Source organism: Sceloporus undulatus, chromosome 1, assembly GCF_019175285.1.
Source record: "Sceloporus undulatus isolate JIND9_A2432 ecotype Alabama chromosome 1, SceUnd_v1.1, whole genome shotgun sequence".
Classification (NCBI taxonomy): Eukaryota; Metazoa; Chordata; class Lepidosauria; order Squamata; family Phrynosomatidae; genus Sceloporus; species Sceloporus undulatus.
Window position 1 is genome coordinate 216,755,609 of NC_056522.1, and position 14,983 is coordinate 216,770,591.

A 14,983-nucleotide genomic window follows, 5' to 3' on the forward strand; every position below is an offset into this window, starting at 1 on the left:
GGACCTATTGAAGTCATTCGGATTTGCTCCCAGATATTGAAGATCTGTGGTCACAAACAAGAGAGATCTGAAGCAGTTTAGGTTTATTTTGCAGATGAGTTCTAGGAAATCTCCAATGCCAGTGCCATTTTATTTTGTCATAAACTGGGAAAACATGAAGTAGAGATCAGGCAAAGGAAGAAATCTGAGTCTCAAAAGGTTCAGCTGTCCTGAAGTGTTGCTATGACTACTGAATTCTGTTTACAGCTGCTCTTTTGCTCACATAGCAGTTAACACTGTCCAGTAGCCAGTAACCAGAATATAAACCTCAGTGTTCCGTTAGCTTCATCGGGTGGCATACGTTCAAAAGTAACTGAATTTCCCAAAGCATATTATTTTATTTTATTTTTCCTTCTATACCTTAACGTCACTTAGTGAAAGGACCTTACGGGACGTTAGCCAAAGGAGATCTATTGTAAGGTTATTTTAAGGTTATCATATTAGAAATAAATTATCATTCCTGTGTGTGTTTGTACATTTGGCAGTGGGTGGGTACCATGCATTGTTTTTGTACTGGGTAGTAATGAGACCAATTTAGCAACTCATGACCATCCTTACAACATGTGTCTTCAGCTTTATCTTGTTGTGTGCTTGTTATTGTTGTTGTTATGTGCCTTCAAGTTGTTTCTGACTTACGGTGACCCTCAGGTGAATCTATCACAGGGTTTTCTTGGCAAGATTTGTTTGGAGGGGGTTTGCCATTGCCTTCCCCTGACTTGCCCAGTGGGTTTCATGGCCAAGCAGGGAATTGAACCCTGCTCTCCAGAGTCGTAGTCCAGCATTCAAACCACTATGCCACGCTGGCTCTCAAGTATTTGTGCACGAGTATTTATTTTATTTCTTTTGTATTTTCTATTTATTATTTAAGGGTGTATGTGTTAAATAATGTAGTTGAACACAAATCAAGATATAATTCTGTGTTTCTTCAGGTGCTAATGCATAGTGGACCAGACATGAAAGCAGATGGACAAAAAGTCCAGGACAAGCCCCAGGAAAAGAGAACACACCAGCCAATACCTCTTGTGTCTGATAGCCAGACTCACCCATCATTCCAGTCCCAGCAGAAGCAGCCTCAGGTTTTGTCACAGCAGCTTCCCTTTATTTTCCAAAGCTCTCAGGCAAAGGAGGAATCTGTGAACAAACACACAAGTGTAATACAGTCTACGGGATTGGTGCCCAATGTGAACCCTTTGTCTTTGGTAAATCAAGCCAAAAAGGAAACTTTCATAAAACTTATAGTTCCTTCTCCTGATCTACTCAAGACAGGGAATAAAAATACCTCTGAAGAACCTAGCCCATTGACCATTGATGTAAGATCAAACCGGGTAAGAAGGTCTTGGTTCTTGTTCTGTGTTTTTTACTGTGGTGAATGATTCATTTTTCATTATAAATTATATAAGAAGGATTATCTTGGGACAGATAAACACTGTGTGAGCAGTTTTAATTCCATATGGTCAAAAGTTTTAAAATTCTGTAGCTGTCTTTACAAATGTAATAGGGCTTAGGTTGTTTAAGGGTGTCATGTTAGCATATCATTTTTAATTTTTTAAAGAGTTTTCCATGACACATCTGCATGAGCTACAGCTTACAATCAATGTACTAATAATTCTCAGTAAAAGTCAGCCACTGTGGTCTGCCTGGTCAGCATGTTAGCCTAGGGCTGTATCTGTGTTACAGAAATAATGCAGTTTGACACAAGTTTAACTGTCATTGCTCCTTGCAATGGGATTCATAGTTTTTTGAGATATTTTCCTCTGTCAGAGAACCCTGGTGCCACAACAAACTACAAATCCCAGAATTTCATAGCAGGGAATGATGATAGTTAAGTCAGTGTTAAACTGCATTATATCTGCAGTGTGGATGGAACGTACGACTGAATAGTCAGTTTCCATTAAAGTTGTGAAACTCATTTTCCCCCCAGCTCATCTTGCTTTTGAGAGGAAAAAAGGGGGTGGATGGGGAGAATGATATATGCCACCTCGAAAGAAAGGTAATAAATACACTGAGACCTGATTCCAGAACTTTTGCCTGAGGCAACACCATTACTGTTGTGCTGGAGGAGCTTCCTTTTTCTTTTCTCCTCCTACTTCCCCTGCTGAGACCAAAGAGGTTCAAGTCTTTGGCCCTTCCTTCAGTAGATGAGAAATAAAATGCACATGGAAGAGTGACTTTACATATTTTAATCATTTCTGTTATCATGGTTACAAAAGGTTGTATCCACTAGTGTCCACTTATCAGAGCAATGGTACTAGTGCCAGAGTGGGTTTCCCACTCACCACTGTAGCCCCCCCCCCTTCTCTGGAGGATCCTTATGCAGTTTTGGAAGCAAAGTGTCCACCTATAGTATATAAATGTGCCATGACAATTCTAGATTATTACAGGGTTTTTAAAGCATTTTTATATGTTATAGCATTCTTTTATATTTAGAAAGCATTGCATTCTTGTTGCCTTGAAATGATTCAGTCAATAGAGTGTAGTTCTATCAAAATGTACTAGTACAAAACTAAGGAGAGTTCCACGTGGAAAGTCAAGAAGGGCTCGGCCTGATTTAGCGGTGGGTAGATTCCTTGCTTTGGATTTTGAAATAGTAAAGTGTCATGAGACTATGGCATTTACTGTCATATCATGTTTTTTTCCAAACATAATGCTCTCCCCCGTTACACCACTTGATTATGTTTTTTAGTTTGTTTTTGTTTCTGTTACTGTCGTCCACATTTCCTGACTAAAATTTACACATTACTTGGGTTTAAATTTATTTATATTCACATAAATAATATTTGACATCAAGGTTTTGAATGAGCAGGTCTGTAAGACCACTATTGGAAAGACTGAAGCACTTTAGCATCAGCTAACCAATCAATTGGGGGTGGGTATTGTATTATATGTGTTTTGTAGATTGTACGTCATTGGCAGGTTTCATTTTTATTGATTTTATCATTTGTATGTACAGTGCTGTGTACATTTACAGTGCTTTAGAAATAAACAACAACAACAACAACAATAATAATAATGGGCAACTTCAAATGGTCCAGGGGGCAACTCTGGTTGCATCAGGACTGGAAAGGCTCACGTTTATTTTTTAAAAAGCAGAATTTGAAGTGGAAATTCCACTTCTGGATTCTTTCTTTCATTTTTTATTTGAGATGGCAGTGGGTGGGTGGATAAGTTCCACCATGTTGTAAAAGAAAACAACTACTGCTGGAAGCCTCCAGGAGTGGAAAGCATTTTTCAGGCTTTTTAATTTAAAACAAAGAGCATTTTCAGTACATCGGGAAGACTGAAGGGCCTCTAGCAGATCTGAGGTCACAGATATGGCCCTGGGATGTATCCTGCCTGCAGGCTATGCTTTTTCCATACCTACATAAAGCTTGCCTAGTATTTTCTCTATTGGAATGCTTATGATAGCTTACTTACTTCTTATTACTAAATCCAGTTTATTCAGATGTAAGCCCTATTGGTCATAGTGGAGCCTGCTTCCAGGTAAGCAGGATAGACTTGTATCTTGTTCTTCTTTCATAGATAATCTCTATGAACATTAGCATGGCTCAAGTAAATCAAGTAAATGTTTTGGACGATAAAATAAGAGATCTTACCTCATTTATTTTTAGAATATAACCATCTCTTCCCAATTCGTGTGGCAAGCATTTTAGAATGACAGAGAATACATTCATTTCTTCCTTCAACAGCTTGTGTGACAATTCCAGATTATTATAGATGAATCTAGAATTATTCTAGATTAATCTAATATTTGGTTATGTATTTTTGAATGCAGCTTCCTTGGCCACATAACAATGTACAAGAATATATGAAAAACTGTTGTAGATCAGATCAAAGACATACCTGCTCCAGAATTATGTTCCTGCAGTGGCCAAACAAATGTGTTTGGAAAACCTTTAAGCAGCCCATGAAGGGCATTAGTACTTTCCCACTAGCTTTCTACAGCATCAAGAGGCTGACACACAGCCATCCTTGCTAGTAACCTTCTACAGACTTACGTTCCATGATGTTAAGTCCACCCATCCATGTAAAGTTAGTTTTTCAGACCCAAACTGCTAAGAACATGTCTGGTAATATTTTGTTGTACCTTTTGCTGTCTTTTGTGCTTGTCTGCAGGAACAGTACAAACAAACATTCTCAGCACAGTTGAAGAAACATGAGTCATCCAAGAGCCTGAAGAAGGTCATCACAGCATTATCAAGTCCAAAGCCCACTAGTTCATCACCAGCTCATCAAAAACACACCTCTTTAGAAAACAACCATTCTAATCCTTTCTTGACCAATGCACTTTTAGGTAACCATCAACCCAATGGAGTTATTCAGAGTGTCATTCAGGAGGCTCCTCTAGCACTTACCACCAAATCCAAATCTCAGCCCAAGGTCAATGAAAATGTATCTACTTCCAGCAACATAAATTTTTCCTCACCAGTAAATTTAAGCACTTGTGGGAAAAAGATACCGAGCAACCGGACACCCACGATGTCTTCTACCTCTCCTGTATTACCTGGCCCAGCAAAGGAAAAGACAGTCAGCAATAATGCAATAACTGCAGCAAAAACACAACACAACCATCCTTCGGCAAAATCAGTAGTTGAGCAATTCAGAGGAACAGATTCAGACATTCTTAGCAGTAAGGATTCTGAAGATTCAAATGATGAGGATGACGACGACGATGACGATGATGAGGATGAAGATGAGGACGATGAAGATGAGGATTCTGATGATAGTCAATCAGGTTTATTTAATTTAAAGAAATTTTGTTAAATGCTTACCCTCAGGCTTTCTAAAGGCATCTTCTCTCTTATAAATTAAATGAAACTTGAGCCTGAATGTAGCAGCATACTTGTTGGGGAAGGAGAAAGAGTTATGAATGTCATTTGGCTGAGTAAGGGTTAATGAATACATGCCAAAGCATATGGAGATTTCTCACTGATGAAGTGGGATATATATATTTTTTGCTGATATTGTTCTTGAAATATTTATCAAAACACTTCTATCCCACCTTTTCTCACAGGATCTCAGGTTGACATAGAATACATACAATTTAAAACAAGAAAGGAAGGAATGCTTGAAGAAAGCATTGAGTAATGTTATAAGTTTTCTTCTGGTGCAATAAAATATTCAAAAACTGTACAATTTTAAAAATCTATTTGCAGTTCAGAACTTATTCTGCACTTAATTTACAGGTTATATTTTTGCAGGTTGTATCCTGGTGCACAAAATGGTATAGTTTGGAATTTATTTTTGCATAGGTAGCCACATTTTCTGCACAGAAAATTATATTTTCATGCAGAAGTGTAATTTTCTGTGTGGAAAATAGTGTTTTCTGCACAATAGTTCTACAGACAAATTTTGTGCAGAATCTGCAAATATTCTCATCAGTTCATAATTCTTCTTGTGGGTTCCCTGATACTGAAGGAAAACCTCATTTGGATAATTTAAAAATATTTTCAGGTTTTTTTCTATCCCTATTGTGAAGTCTTGAGCAGATGAAGGAGATAAGCGGGAATGAGTGAGGAGTTAGTTTAAATAATTTTGTCTGCATTCCTTTGTATTACTGGAAATAAGATCCTCAGTGGGTCTTCCTTCGGGTAGACATACATAGGCGTAGGGTACATTATAACATTATTTGTGTGTGTTTAAAACACGTGATAGTTGAAACCTAAACAAATGTTCATTGTTATCACAATAAATAAGCCTTACTCCCAGCTAAGAATGCATAGGATTTCAGCTAATGTAAATATGGTTGTATCATGCACAGTCCCTACAGGCCCCAAGAAGGAATCAATGTTCATTATTCTGATTAACATTTATGAGGAGTTTAAACCAACATCTTAAATTTTCTCTGAAGTGATATGAACAAGCACTGTTCTGTACTAGTTTTTATTTCTGAACTGACCAATTGTGGGTTGTTAAACATTAAGCACACCTTCTGTTCAGTTTGTAAGTTCCCAAGTCCAAACACACTAGACATGTCTGGCACTCCATCTAGTTTTTGTTGTTTTCCTGAGATCGGGGAAATAACAAGGTTCATCAAGTAGTTGGTATGCTAGACTGTACACAATATATTGTCAAGGTATGGAGTTTAGTTTGCTGAGTCATAAGTTGTGGGGTTTGATTTTCAGCCAGAAAAGAAATTCAGAATGGATAGTCTGGTGTGGCCAGACTTCTAACAAAGGGGTGGTGGTGGTAATACATTGGTTTTTATTGTGGATCACGGTGTGAAGTCAGTTGATAGGTTCAAAACCCACATACCATTCTAGCAGTTGTTCCTTCAGGAAATACTGTACTTTGGAATTTTCTTCTGTGCTTCCTTCTTACTTCCACACACTTTTCATTCCAAGTGAGTTCTGGAATGAGAGTTAATTCATTTCTTGTCATTCATGGTATCCTCTGTTTCCCCAAAGAATCTGACAGTAATTCAGAAGGATCTGATACAGAAGGATCTGACGATGATGAGGAAGAAGACGATAAAGACCCAGATGAATCAGAGACTGACACAGAAGGGGAGAAGTCTGCAATTAAGTTGAGCAAAACAGCTTCTGCCAAAAGTTCTTCCATCAGTCTTACAGCTTGCTCAACACCACTTAATCTCCAAGTTACAAAGACACCAAGTTCTGCTCCAGCTGCATTATGCCCTGAGTCCCCTTCTCCTGTCTTTGTGGGCACACCTTCATCAGGGCTGACTTCAAGTTCTCACAGTGGTACTGCAGTTATTTTCTATCACTACATGTTGTTAATATGTGAGGGAGTTGTGGGTGGGAGGGGGAATTTTGTTGCTGGAATCTCAAATGGGTTACAGCTATTCAGCTTTCCCCAGGATCCATGTTTGTTACCTATATAGGATCATCTCAGTGTGTTGCAATGTTACATTTTCTGATATGAAGATTAGTCTGTGTGTCTGAAAAAGCATTCTCTTTGAAATGTGTGAATGGCACAAAATCTCTTGCATCCCAGGTACTTTCGCTAATAAACTCTCCTGGGTCATCTTCCACTTCCTAAGGATTCTCGGCCTCCACACAACAAACTTCTTGACCAGTTAGGGAACTTTCTTTCACCATGCAGTCTAGCATCATTTTATCAACTGTAGTTGTTGCTTATTTCTGGCACAAAGTAGTGGCTTCTGCTTTAACAACTACAGACTAATATTTATGACACAGTGCATAAATTAAACGTATGGAATTTAATGCCATAAAATATGGTAATGCCCTGCCTTCCAAGACAAAGAAGGGTCTGGATTTTGATTGGGTCTCTTGTGCTTACTCTAGAGGAAGAGAAGAAGAAAAAGAAAATGTATGGCCTAAATTCTCTTTTAATCCTAACTAGGATAAACCCATTGTAGCCATTAGATTTATCTACACGTTGACTCACCATTGTACAGCTGATTTAATGGGTCTACTCTAGTTAGGACTAACCAACAGGAGCTAAGCTTTTTTTAAACAAAAGAATAATCTAGTTTAGCTTTATACCCACTGACATCAGTGAAATTCACTGTAACAAATAATACATGCTTATGTTTCATTTGAGGATATAAATGGTATGTATATAAAGCAGCCTTCCCCAACCCAGTGTCCTCAAGATGTATTGGACTACAGCTATCAAAATAGTCAATAGCTTGTTAGACTGATGTCATGAAGCATCTTGTTTATTTCTGTGGGCTGTTTCACAAAAGGGATACACTGCAGAACTTGGGCCCAAGGCTTTTAATGACATTTTCCTGTACAACAGGTCTCTACATGGTAGCCTTAGCCTATTTTTAGTTGCTTAGTAGGCTAAGGATAAGATGTCTGGAGATAAGGGGTGGTGGTAATTTAATTCTGTTCTAATCTTGATCTTGTATGTTTTTAACTTTATGTGTTTTATTGTATTCTATCTTTTTGTAAGCCATCTTGGGTCTCACGCTGGGAGAAAGGCAGACTATAAATAAAGGGAGAGAGGGAAGGAGGGATGGATGGGGTTGTATTCCAACACATTTGGGGGGCACCATGTTGGAGGAAACTTGTCTTGGGAGTAAATATCAAGTATATATCAAGTATATATGCCTTATATAAAGTCAGACAGTTCATGTAGGGTTTTTTTTGTAATTGACGTAGGCATTCCTTGTAGGGTTTTTCTTCTCTTCACTGATGGCAGCATCTCAAAACTTTCAGTAAGCAGTCTTTCCTAGCCCTGTCTGGAGATATCCAGGATTGAACATGGAATCTTTTGGATATAACACCTACCATCAAATTAGGGCATTTCTCATGAGATGGCTCCACAATACTCTAGAAGCTCAAAATGTTGCTTGGGATAAAATCCCACAAAATTCACACCACTGATTTATGCTTACAGTAAGGGTTTTATGGATTTACCTTCACTTTAGTAACATTAGAAACATTTAAGTTATAGAAGAGAACTAGCAATAGAGTTGCTTGACATCTTGTTTCTAAGCACACATAATCCTCTTCTTGAACACACTGGTTACATACAAGTCCTTTTAAGGGTGTAGCAACACTTGGAGTTAACCCCTCATTTAAAAATAAAACAAAATGAAGGTCCTACTTGATTTCTCACGTGTTCTTCGGAATAATTCATGGATCATTTCATCTTGCATACATACACATAAGCAATTCCATGTATGAGCCAGTTTTCATTCTCCAAAAAGCAGCATTCACAGCCCACAAACTGCTTTTTAAAGTTGGGAAGTTGAAAAAAAATGGATGAGGACTTCAGTGTGGAGAGCTGTTGAACAGGAAAATGTCATTAAAACCCTGAAGCATGAAACTCTGAAGTGCATCCTTTGTGTGAAAATATGTTTAGTGGAAACTGAGGAGATGCTTCATGTCATGTTACATTGTGTCAGCGGTCCAGTGAGCTGCAAGCACATTGGTTTGTGTTAGCTTTGAACTACCATGGGTGGAGGCATTACTGTACCTAGAATCATGTTACCTCGATTTCAGCCAAACCTACTTCAATGAGTGCATTTAGAACTAGAGTGCTGGTCTACTGTTCAGTCAAAAATATGAATCCCACATCTCTTGATTTGTAACACTGAATACTGTACATGACGACTCCAACATTAAGTAGGACTTATTTCCACTGTACAAAATTGTATGCTAAGATTAGAGACATGCTAATTGTTCACAAACTGTATTTTGCTGACTTTTTTAATGTATTTTTGGCTACACAAGAGGATAGAAGGAAAATTATGATGGGTACAACTGACTTTTGCTCAGTAGGGTTTTGTTTTTGTTTTGTTTTGGGTTTTTTGTCAAAAATAGAAGATATGATTGTCTAATTATAATCTATTTGCTACTTTATAAAATTATCCTATTAAATTATTTTAAGGTGCTTCAAAAAGAAGAAGAGTAACGGATGAACAGGAATTACGTATACCTCTGGAGTATGGGTATGTAAAAAAAGTTTTTAAAATTAAAATGTAGCAAATAGTTACTAATAGAGTGCAAGTGTGCTCAAGCTTATGATCAAATTTTTGACTAAAATGTTGAATTATACTACATTTTTACATCAGGTTGTCTGTTTTGGAAATAGCTTTTACTGGAAAACTGGCGAATGTACTGGAAAACCCCTTGTTTGCCAAGGGGATACACAGGAGGAACCACTTACAGGAGCCAATTTTTGGATAGGCATGAGAGGTGCTTAGGTTCACTTGAAGCCAGTGATACTTTCCTGAAAATCTCATTTTTTGTGTTTTATCTAATTATGTTAAGAAACATAAACACAGGAAAAAAAATAAAGAAGTAAATTTACAGAGTATGTTTTAGGAGTGATTGAGGGAACTGGGACAGCACATAAAGAGTCTGCTGGGAGGGGTAAATATTTCCATAATGCTTCCTATAATTTGTGTGTGTGTGTGTGTGTGTGTGTACAGTGTTAAGCAGTTTCGTAGATAGGTCTTCATTTCTCTGAGGGCTCTTCTTCCATAATCATGAAAAGTCAACATGGGTTTCAGAGAAACAAGTCATGCCAGACAAATCTGATCTCTTTTTTTGATAAAATTACCAGCTTGTTAGATGAAGGAAATGCTGTGGATATAGTATATCTTGATTTCAATAAGGCCTTTGACAGGATTCTCCATGATATTCTTGCAAACAAACTAGTGGAATGTGACCTAGACAAAGCAACTGTTACATGTGTTTGTAATTGGTTGTCCGGCTGAACCCAAAGGGTGCTCAACAATGGCTCCTTTTCATCCTGGAGAGAAGTGACCAGTGGGGTCCCACAGGGCTCTGTCCTGGGCCCAGTACTGTTCAACATCTTTATCAATGACTTAGAGGACAAAATTGGGGGTATACTTATCAAATTTGCAGATGACACCAAACTAGGGGGAGTAACTAATACTCCAGAGGACAGGATCAAAATTCAAAATGACCTTAATTAGAAAGCTGGGCTAACGCTAACAAAATGAAATTCAACACGGAGAAATGTAAGATACTGCACTTAGGGCAGAAAAATGAAATGCACAGATATAGGATGGGGGACACCTGGCTGAGTGAAACTACGTGTGAAAGGGATTTAGGAGTCCAAGTGGACCACAAGTTGAACATGAGCCAACAGTGTGATGCAGCAGCTAAAAAGGCTAATGCAATTTTAGGCTGCATCAATAAAAATATAGTGTCTAGATCAAGGGAAGTAATAGTGCCACTCTATTCTGCTCTGGTCAGGCCCCACCTGGAATATTGTGTCCAGTTCTGGGTGCCACAATTCAGAAAGGACATTGAGAAACTGGAACGTGTCCAAAGGAGGGCAACTAAAATAGTGAAGGGTCTGGAAACCATGTCCTATGAGGAACGACTTAGGGAGCTGGGGATGTTTAGCCTGAAGAAGAGAAGGCTAAGAGGTGATATGATAGTCCTGTTTAAATATTTGAAGGGATGTTATATTGAGGAGGGAGCAAGCTTGTTTTCTGCTGCTCCAGAGAACAGGACCTGGAACAATGGATGCAAGCTGCAGGAAAGGAGATTCCACCTCAACATTAGGAGGAACTTCCTCGCAGAAAGGGCTGTCCAACAGTGGAAAACTCTCCTTCCTCGGAGTGTAGTGGAGTCTCCTTCCTTGGAGGTCTTTAAGCAGAAGCTGGATGGCCATCTGTCGGTGCTGCTTTGATTGAGAGTTCCTGCATGACCAGGGGTTGGACTTGATGGCCCTTGTGGTCTTTTCCAACTCTATGATTTTATGATTCTGAGCATTGGAATGGATTTCTTCAAAAGAATGGCCTACAAGGCAATTCAATCATGGAGCTGGAAAATAGAATAAACTGCCTTTTTCAAGGTTAAGTTATCTTTTCCCAAAACTTGATGAGCACCTGCCATCGCTTGTATCTTGCCTCCACCACTGATTCATGCTTTTCCATTCATCATCCAAAAGCATCTTCCAAAAGCTTCTGTTACAACCATTGCAGTCATGGTATAGCCTACTCCAGGATGTACTGTATGTACGTGTGGTTCCTTTCTTCTTGTTACATGGTCGTTAGATATGTGGATTTTCTAGACTGCTTGTAAATGAGACAACCAGCCTTTTTACTTTATAAATTGGATTTACTGTTGTTATAGCTGAAATGCTCTATGCTGCTGTTTTGGGGAGATCATATTTTAGACTTTATTGCTTTAAAATTTCATCTTGTAAACTGCCTTGAGATCATTTTGCCTTAAAAGGTAGATAGTTTGTCTTAAAACATTACTTTAAATAATAGTACTATTCTATGGATGGTGCACAGTAACAATTCTAATGCCTTTGATTATATCACCTCATGACAGTTCCAGAGGCAGAAGCCACAAGACTTTTTTTTTATCCATTTAATCTGTTGGCAACCAATCAGGGTGCAAGGCAGCAAGATTGTCAAGTAAATAGTAAGGCTATTGGTTCATAGATTTTGGTGTGCTGGGAAGGGGGGGAAAGTGCATCCTTTTTGTTCTGATTTGAATTTGGGCATGGAAGTGTGTGGCACTCAGTACAACTTGAGTCCGGTTTATTTCAAGTAGGTGTGGCACTAATGGTGTCACCGTGTGCAGACCAGGAAAATGTGAGGTGAAGCAGAATTTTTTGCATCAGTGTAGACATCCCCCAGGACTCCATCTTTTGGAAGTTAGTAGAAACTGTGTTAATTGAATCTTGTGTGCACATATTTCAGGGACAAAACCCCCTCAAAAACTGTTTTCTTCCTTAGATATAGGAAATGATATGACAGTTATAAAGTATTGGAAGATACCATTGTTTCATGGGGAAGTGTTTTCTGTGCCTGTTCAAATGAACCAATGATAGTTATTTAATGTTAGTAAGGTGCCTGTTAATAAAATGACAGTCTGATTTACTCAGAAACTTGTTTTGACTGGAAATAATTCTAAGTTCACTTGCTCTTACTCAGAGAAAGCACATGTTGGATTGCAGCCCTGCAGTCTGAACCTATGTGTATTTTGGTTTGAAATGAATCTGCTAACTTTGAAAAGATTTACTGTCAATTAGATGTGCATAGTATTTCTGCCTTGTTTGTCTCTTTATAAACAATTATATTTTATTGCAGCTGGCAGAGAGAAACAAGAATAAGGAACTTTGCTGGCCGCCTTCAAGGAGAAGTTGCCTATTATGCACCATGTGGAAAGAAGCTAAGGCAGTACCCTGAAGTAGTGAAGGTATACTTTCAATATTCTGCTTCCTGCCACTTGTTAAGCATGCACATATTTTTAAATGTTTTCCCCCTCTTGTAATGATCCTTGATGCTAAATGTCCTATGATGTGGGGCTAATATACATTAACCTGCCCCTACATTGACCTCTTATAAACTCATTTCTCCTTACCAGAAATATGCAAAACATTTGACTTCTCTAATATTAGCTGTTACTTCAAAGCTGGGTTGTAATGACTTAAAACCTGAAGTGGAAAAATATGTGATTTTTTCAGTATCTCAGCAGAAATGGAATAATGGATATCTCAAGGGACAATTTCAGCTTCAGTGCAAAAATAGGAGTGGGTGACTTCTATGAAGCCAGAGATGGACCGCAGGTATCCACTTTTTAAAAAAGTAAAGTCTTTGATCCAAGGAGTAGTATCATAAATCTAAGTTAAATAGTTTTTACTACACTCTGGAGCATTGCTATTGTTAGCTGGTTTCATTCTTATGGCCACACATGTGACCTCATAGTATTAGTTGTGAGTGACTGAGCACCTGCCCCCAAAAAGGAATGAAAAATCTTCACAATTCAGTAGATTTCAGTCACAAGTGGCAAGTGCTCTGCACTTCACAAAATCAAATTTGGAAACTGCATTCATCTAATACTTTCAACCCCTGAGGTCACATATATCCTAATGCTCTAATTATAGGGGGGAAGGAGTCTCATACCCCCATACTTTTATTTTAACATTCACAGCTACAGTTTATGAAATACTGTAATTCAGCTAAAATTGGGAGGAGAGAAGTTTGTGGATGTCATTTGAAGTCCCTCCTTTCTCTTCCCCTATAATTCAAGCACAAATATATTTAAATATTTATTAAACTGTTGTTATATTATAAATGTAGTTATTGGAAGTAGTTGAATCCAAATGCACATCATGTCTTTATAGTCTCTTATCTTTGTTGGAATGTTCAACACAGGAGTGTTGGGCTATTCTGTATAGACTACATTGTAGAGAATGCATCATGTAATGTAGATAAGGTGAAAAAATAGTCAGCTCCTGGGGTAAATATTTATTTTTAAAAAATTTTCTTCCTAACTGGAACTTCTTCTTATACTATCTGTATATTTACATTATAATACAATATCCTTATCTATTTTGCATCACTTAATATTTGTGTATTCCTGTATTATAGGTAAAATCTCTTTCCTTGTGGTTTTGGAATATGGGATATATATATACATAACAGTTTCCTCCTCCTCCTTCTTTTCTAATGGCATGTTTTGCACATTAGCAAGAGTGTGCAGATACCTTTCCTGGGATAGTGAAGCACTTTTCTTTGGGCTGTCACCCTATTCACACAACATCTTCTACAAAAACAAGTGTTTGCCATTCAGTGATGCAGAAGCAAAAACCTGGGGAACTATGCTATCTAGATTATTCATCAGTAGTAGAAGGAAAATTGAGGATTATGGCTGTTTGTGCACATGCTTAGACATGTAAACAGATGTCAATAAAACATGGCTATAATGGAAGTCATTTTGGATATTAGAAACTATATATGGTGGATGCGGAGGTAAACTTATAATTATATAGCAACATATTTCACATGAAACCTCATATGATTAGATGACCATCTATACGAAACTTTCATATAGACAAAGCACAAATGAGAGAAAACTAGGTTAGAGCCCTTTCTCATGTCCACATGATGGACTGAAATTTTGTAGCATTTCTCCTCTACAAGGAATCCTTAAAACTTGGTTTGGAAGTGGTGCCAAATATGTCTGATAGTGGATTCCCAGAATCTTCATCAGTTTTCAGCATGACTTGGGGAAGCCATTACATTAGAATCACAGATTTGGAAGAGACCACAGGGGTCATCCAGTCTAACCCCATTCTGCCATGCAGGAATACACAATCAAAGCACCCCCCAACAGATGGCCATCCAGCCTCTCTTTAAAAACCTCCAAAGAAGGAGACTCCACCACACTCCAAGGCAGCACATTCCACTGTCAGACAGCTCTTTGAATTTTGTGATTGTATAGTTATATTGCATACTGGCTAAGGGCTGTTTTTAGAGAAATAGGATGTTGGGATTCATTTGTAATTTTTCAATATAATAATATCAGTTCTTAATGTTTTTTGTGGAATACTGTGATGTTAAAAATAGGTGTGTGAACAGATAACAGAGGGGAATTAAGGCAGTATGGTATGCTTAACGTAATCAATATACTGTTAATACCATATGACAAATTTCCTTTTGACACTTATCATTACTTACCATGTTGCTTGATAACAAATTATTTCCTTCAGTTTTTCTCTTCTAATTCGTAAG

The 14,983-nt window shown here is 37.9% G+C and overlaps 1 protein-coding gene across 22 annotated transcripts in view; it reads left to right on the top strand.

The window, feature by feature from the left end:
• The window catches only part of BAZ2B (bromodomain adjacent to zinc finger domain 2B), a 296,772-nt gene that overhangs the window by 219,274 nt on the left and 62,515 nt on the right, over nt 1-14,983 (top strand). For 16 of the 22 annotated variants that reach the window (XM_042447148.1, XM_042447149.1, XM_042447126.1 and 13 more), the window contains 6 exons: nt 969-1,364; nt 4,153-4,771; nt 6,444-6,740; nt 9,364-9,424; nt 12,557-12,665; nt 12,934-13,035. In XM_042447148.1, coding sequence (XP_042303082.1) covers nt 969-1,364; nt 4,153-4,771; nt 6,444-6,740; nt 9,364-9,424; nt 12,557-12,665; nt 12,934-13,035 — 1,584 coding nt within the window. The remainder of the gene's footprint in view (nt 1-968; nt 1,365-4,152; nt 4,772-6,443; nt 6,741-9,363; nt 9,425-12,556; nt 12,666-12,933; nt 13,036-14,983) is intronic. The other 6 variants (XM_042447136.1, XM_042447140.1, XM_042447141.1 and 3 more) reach the window with 1 other exon arrangement.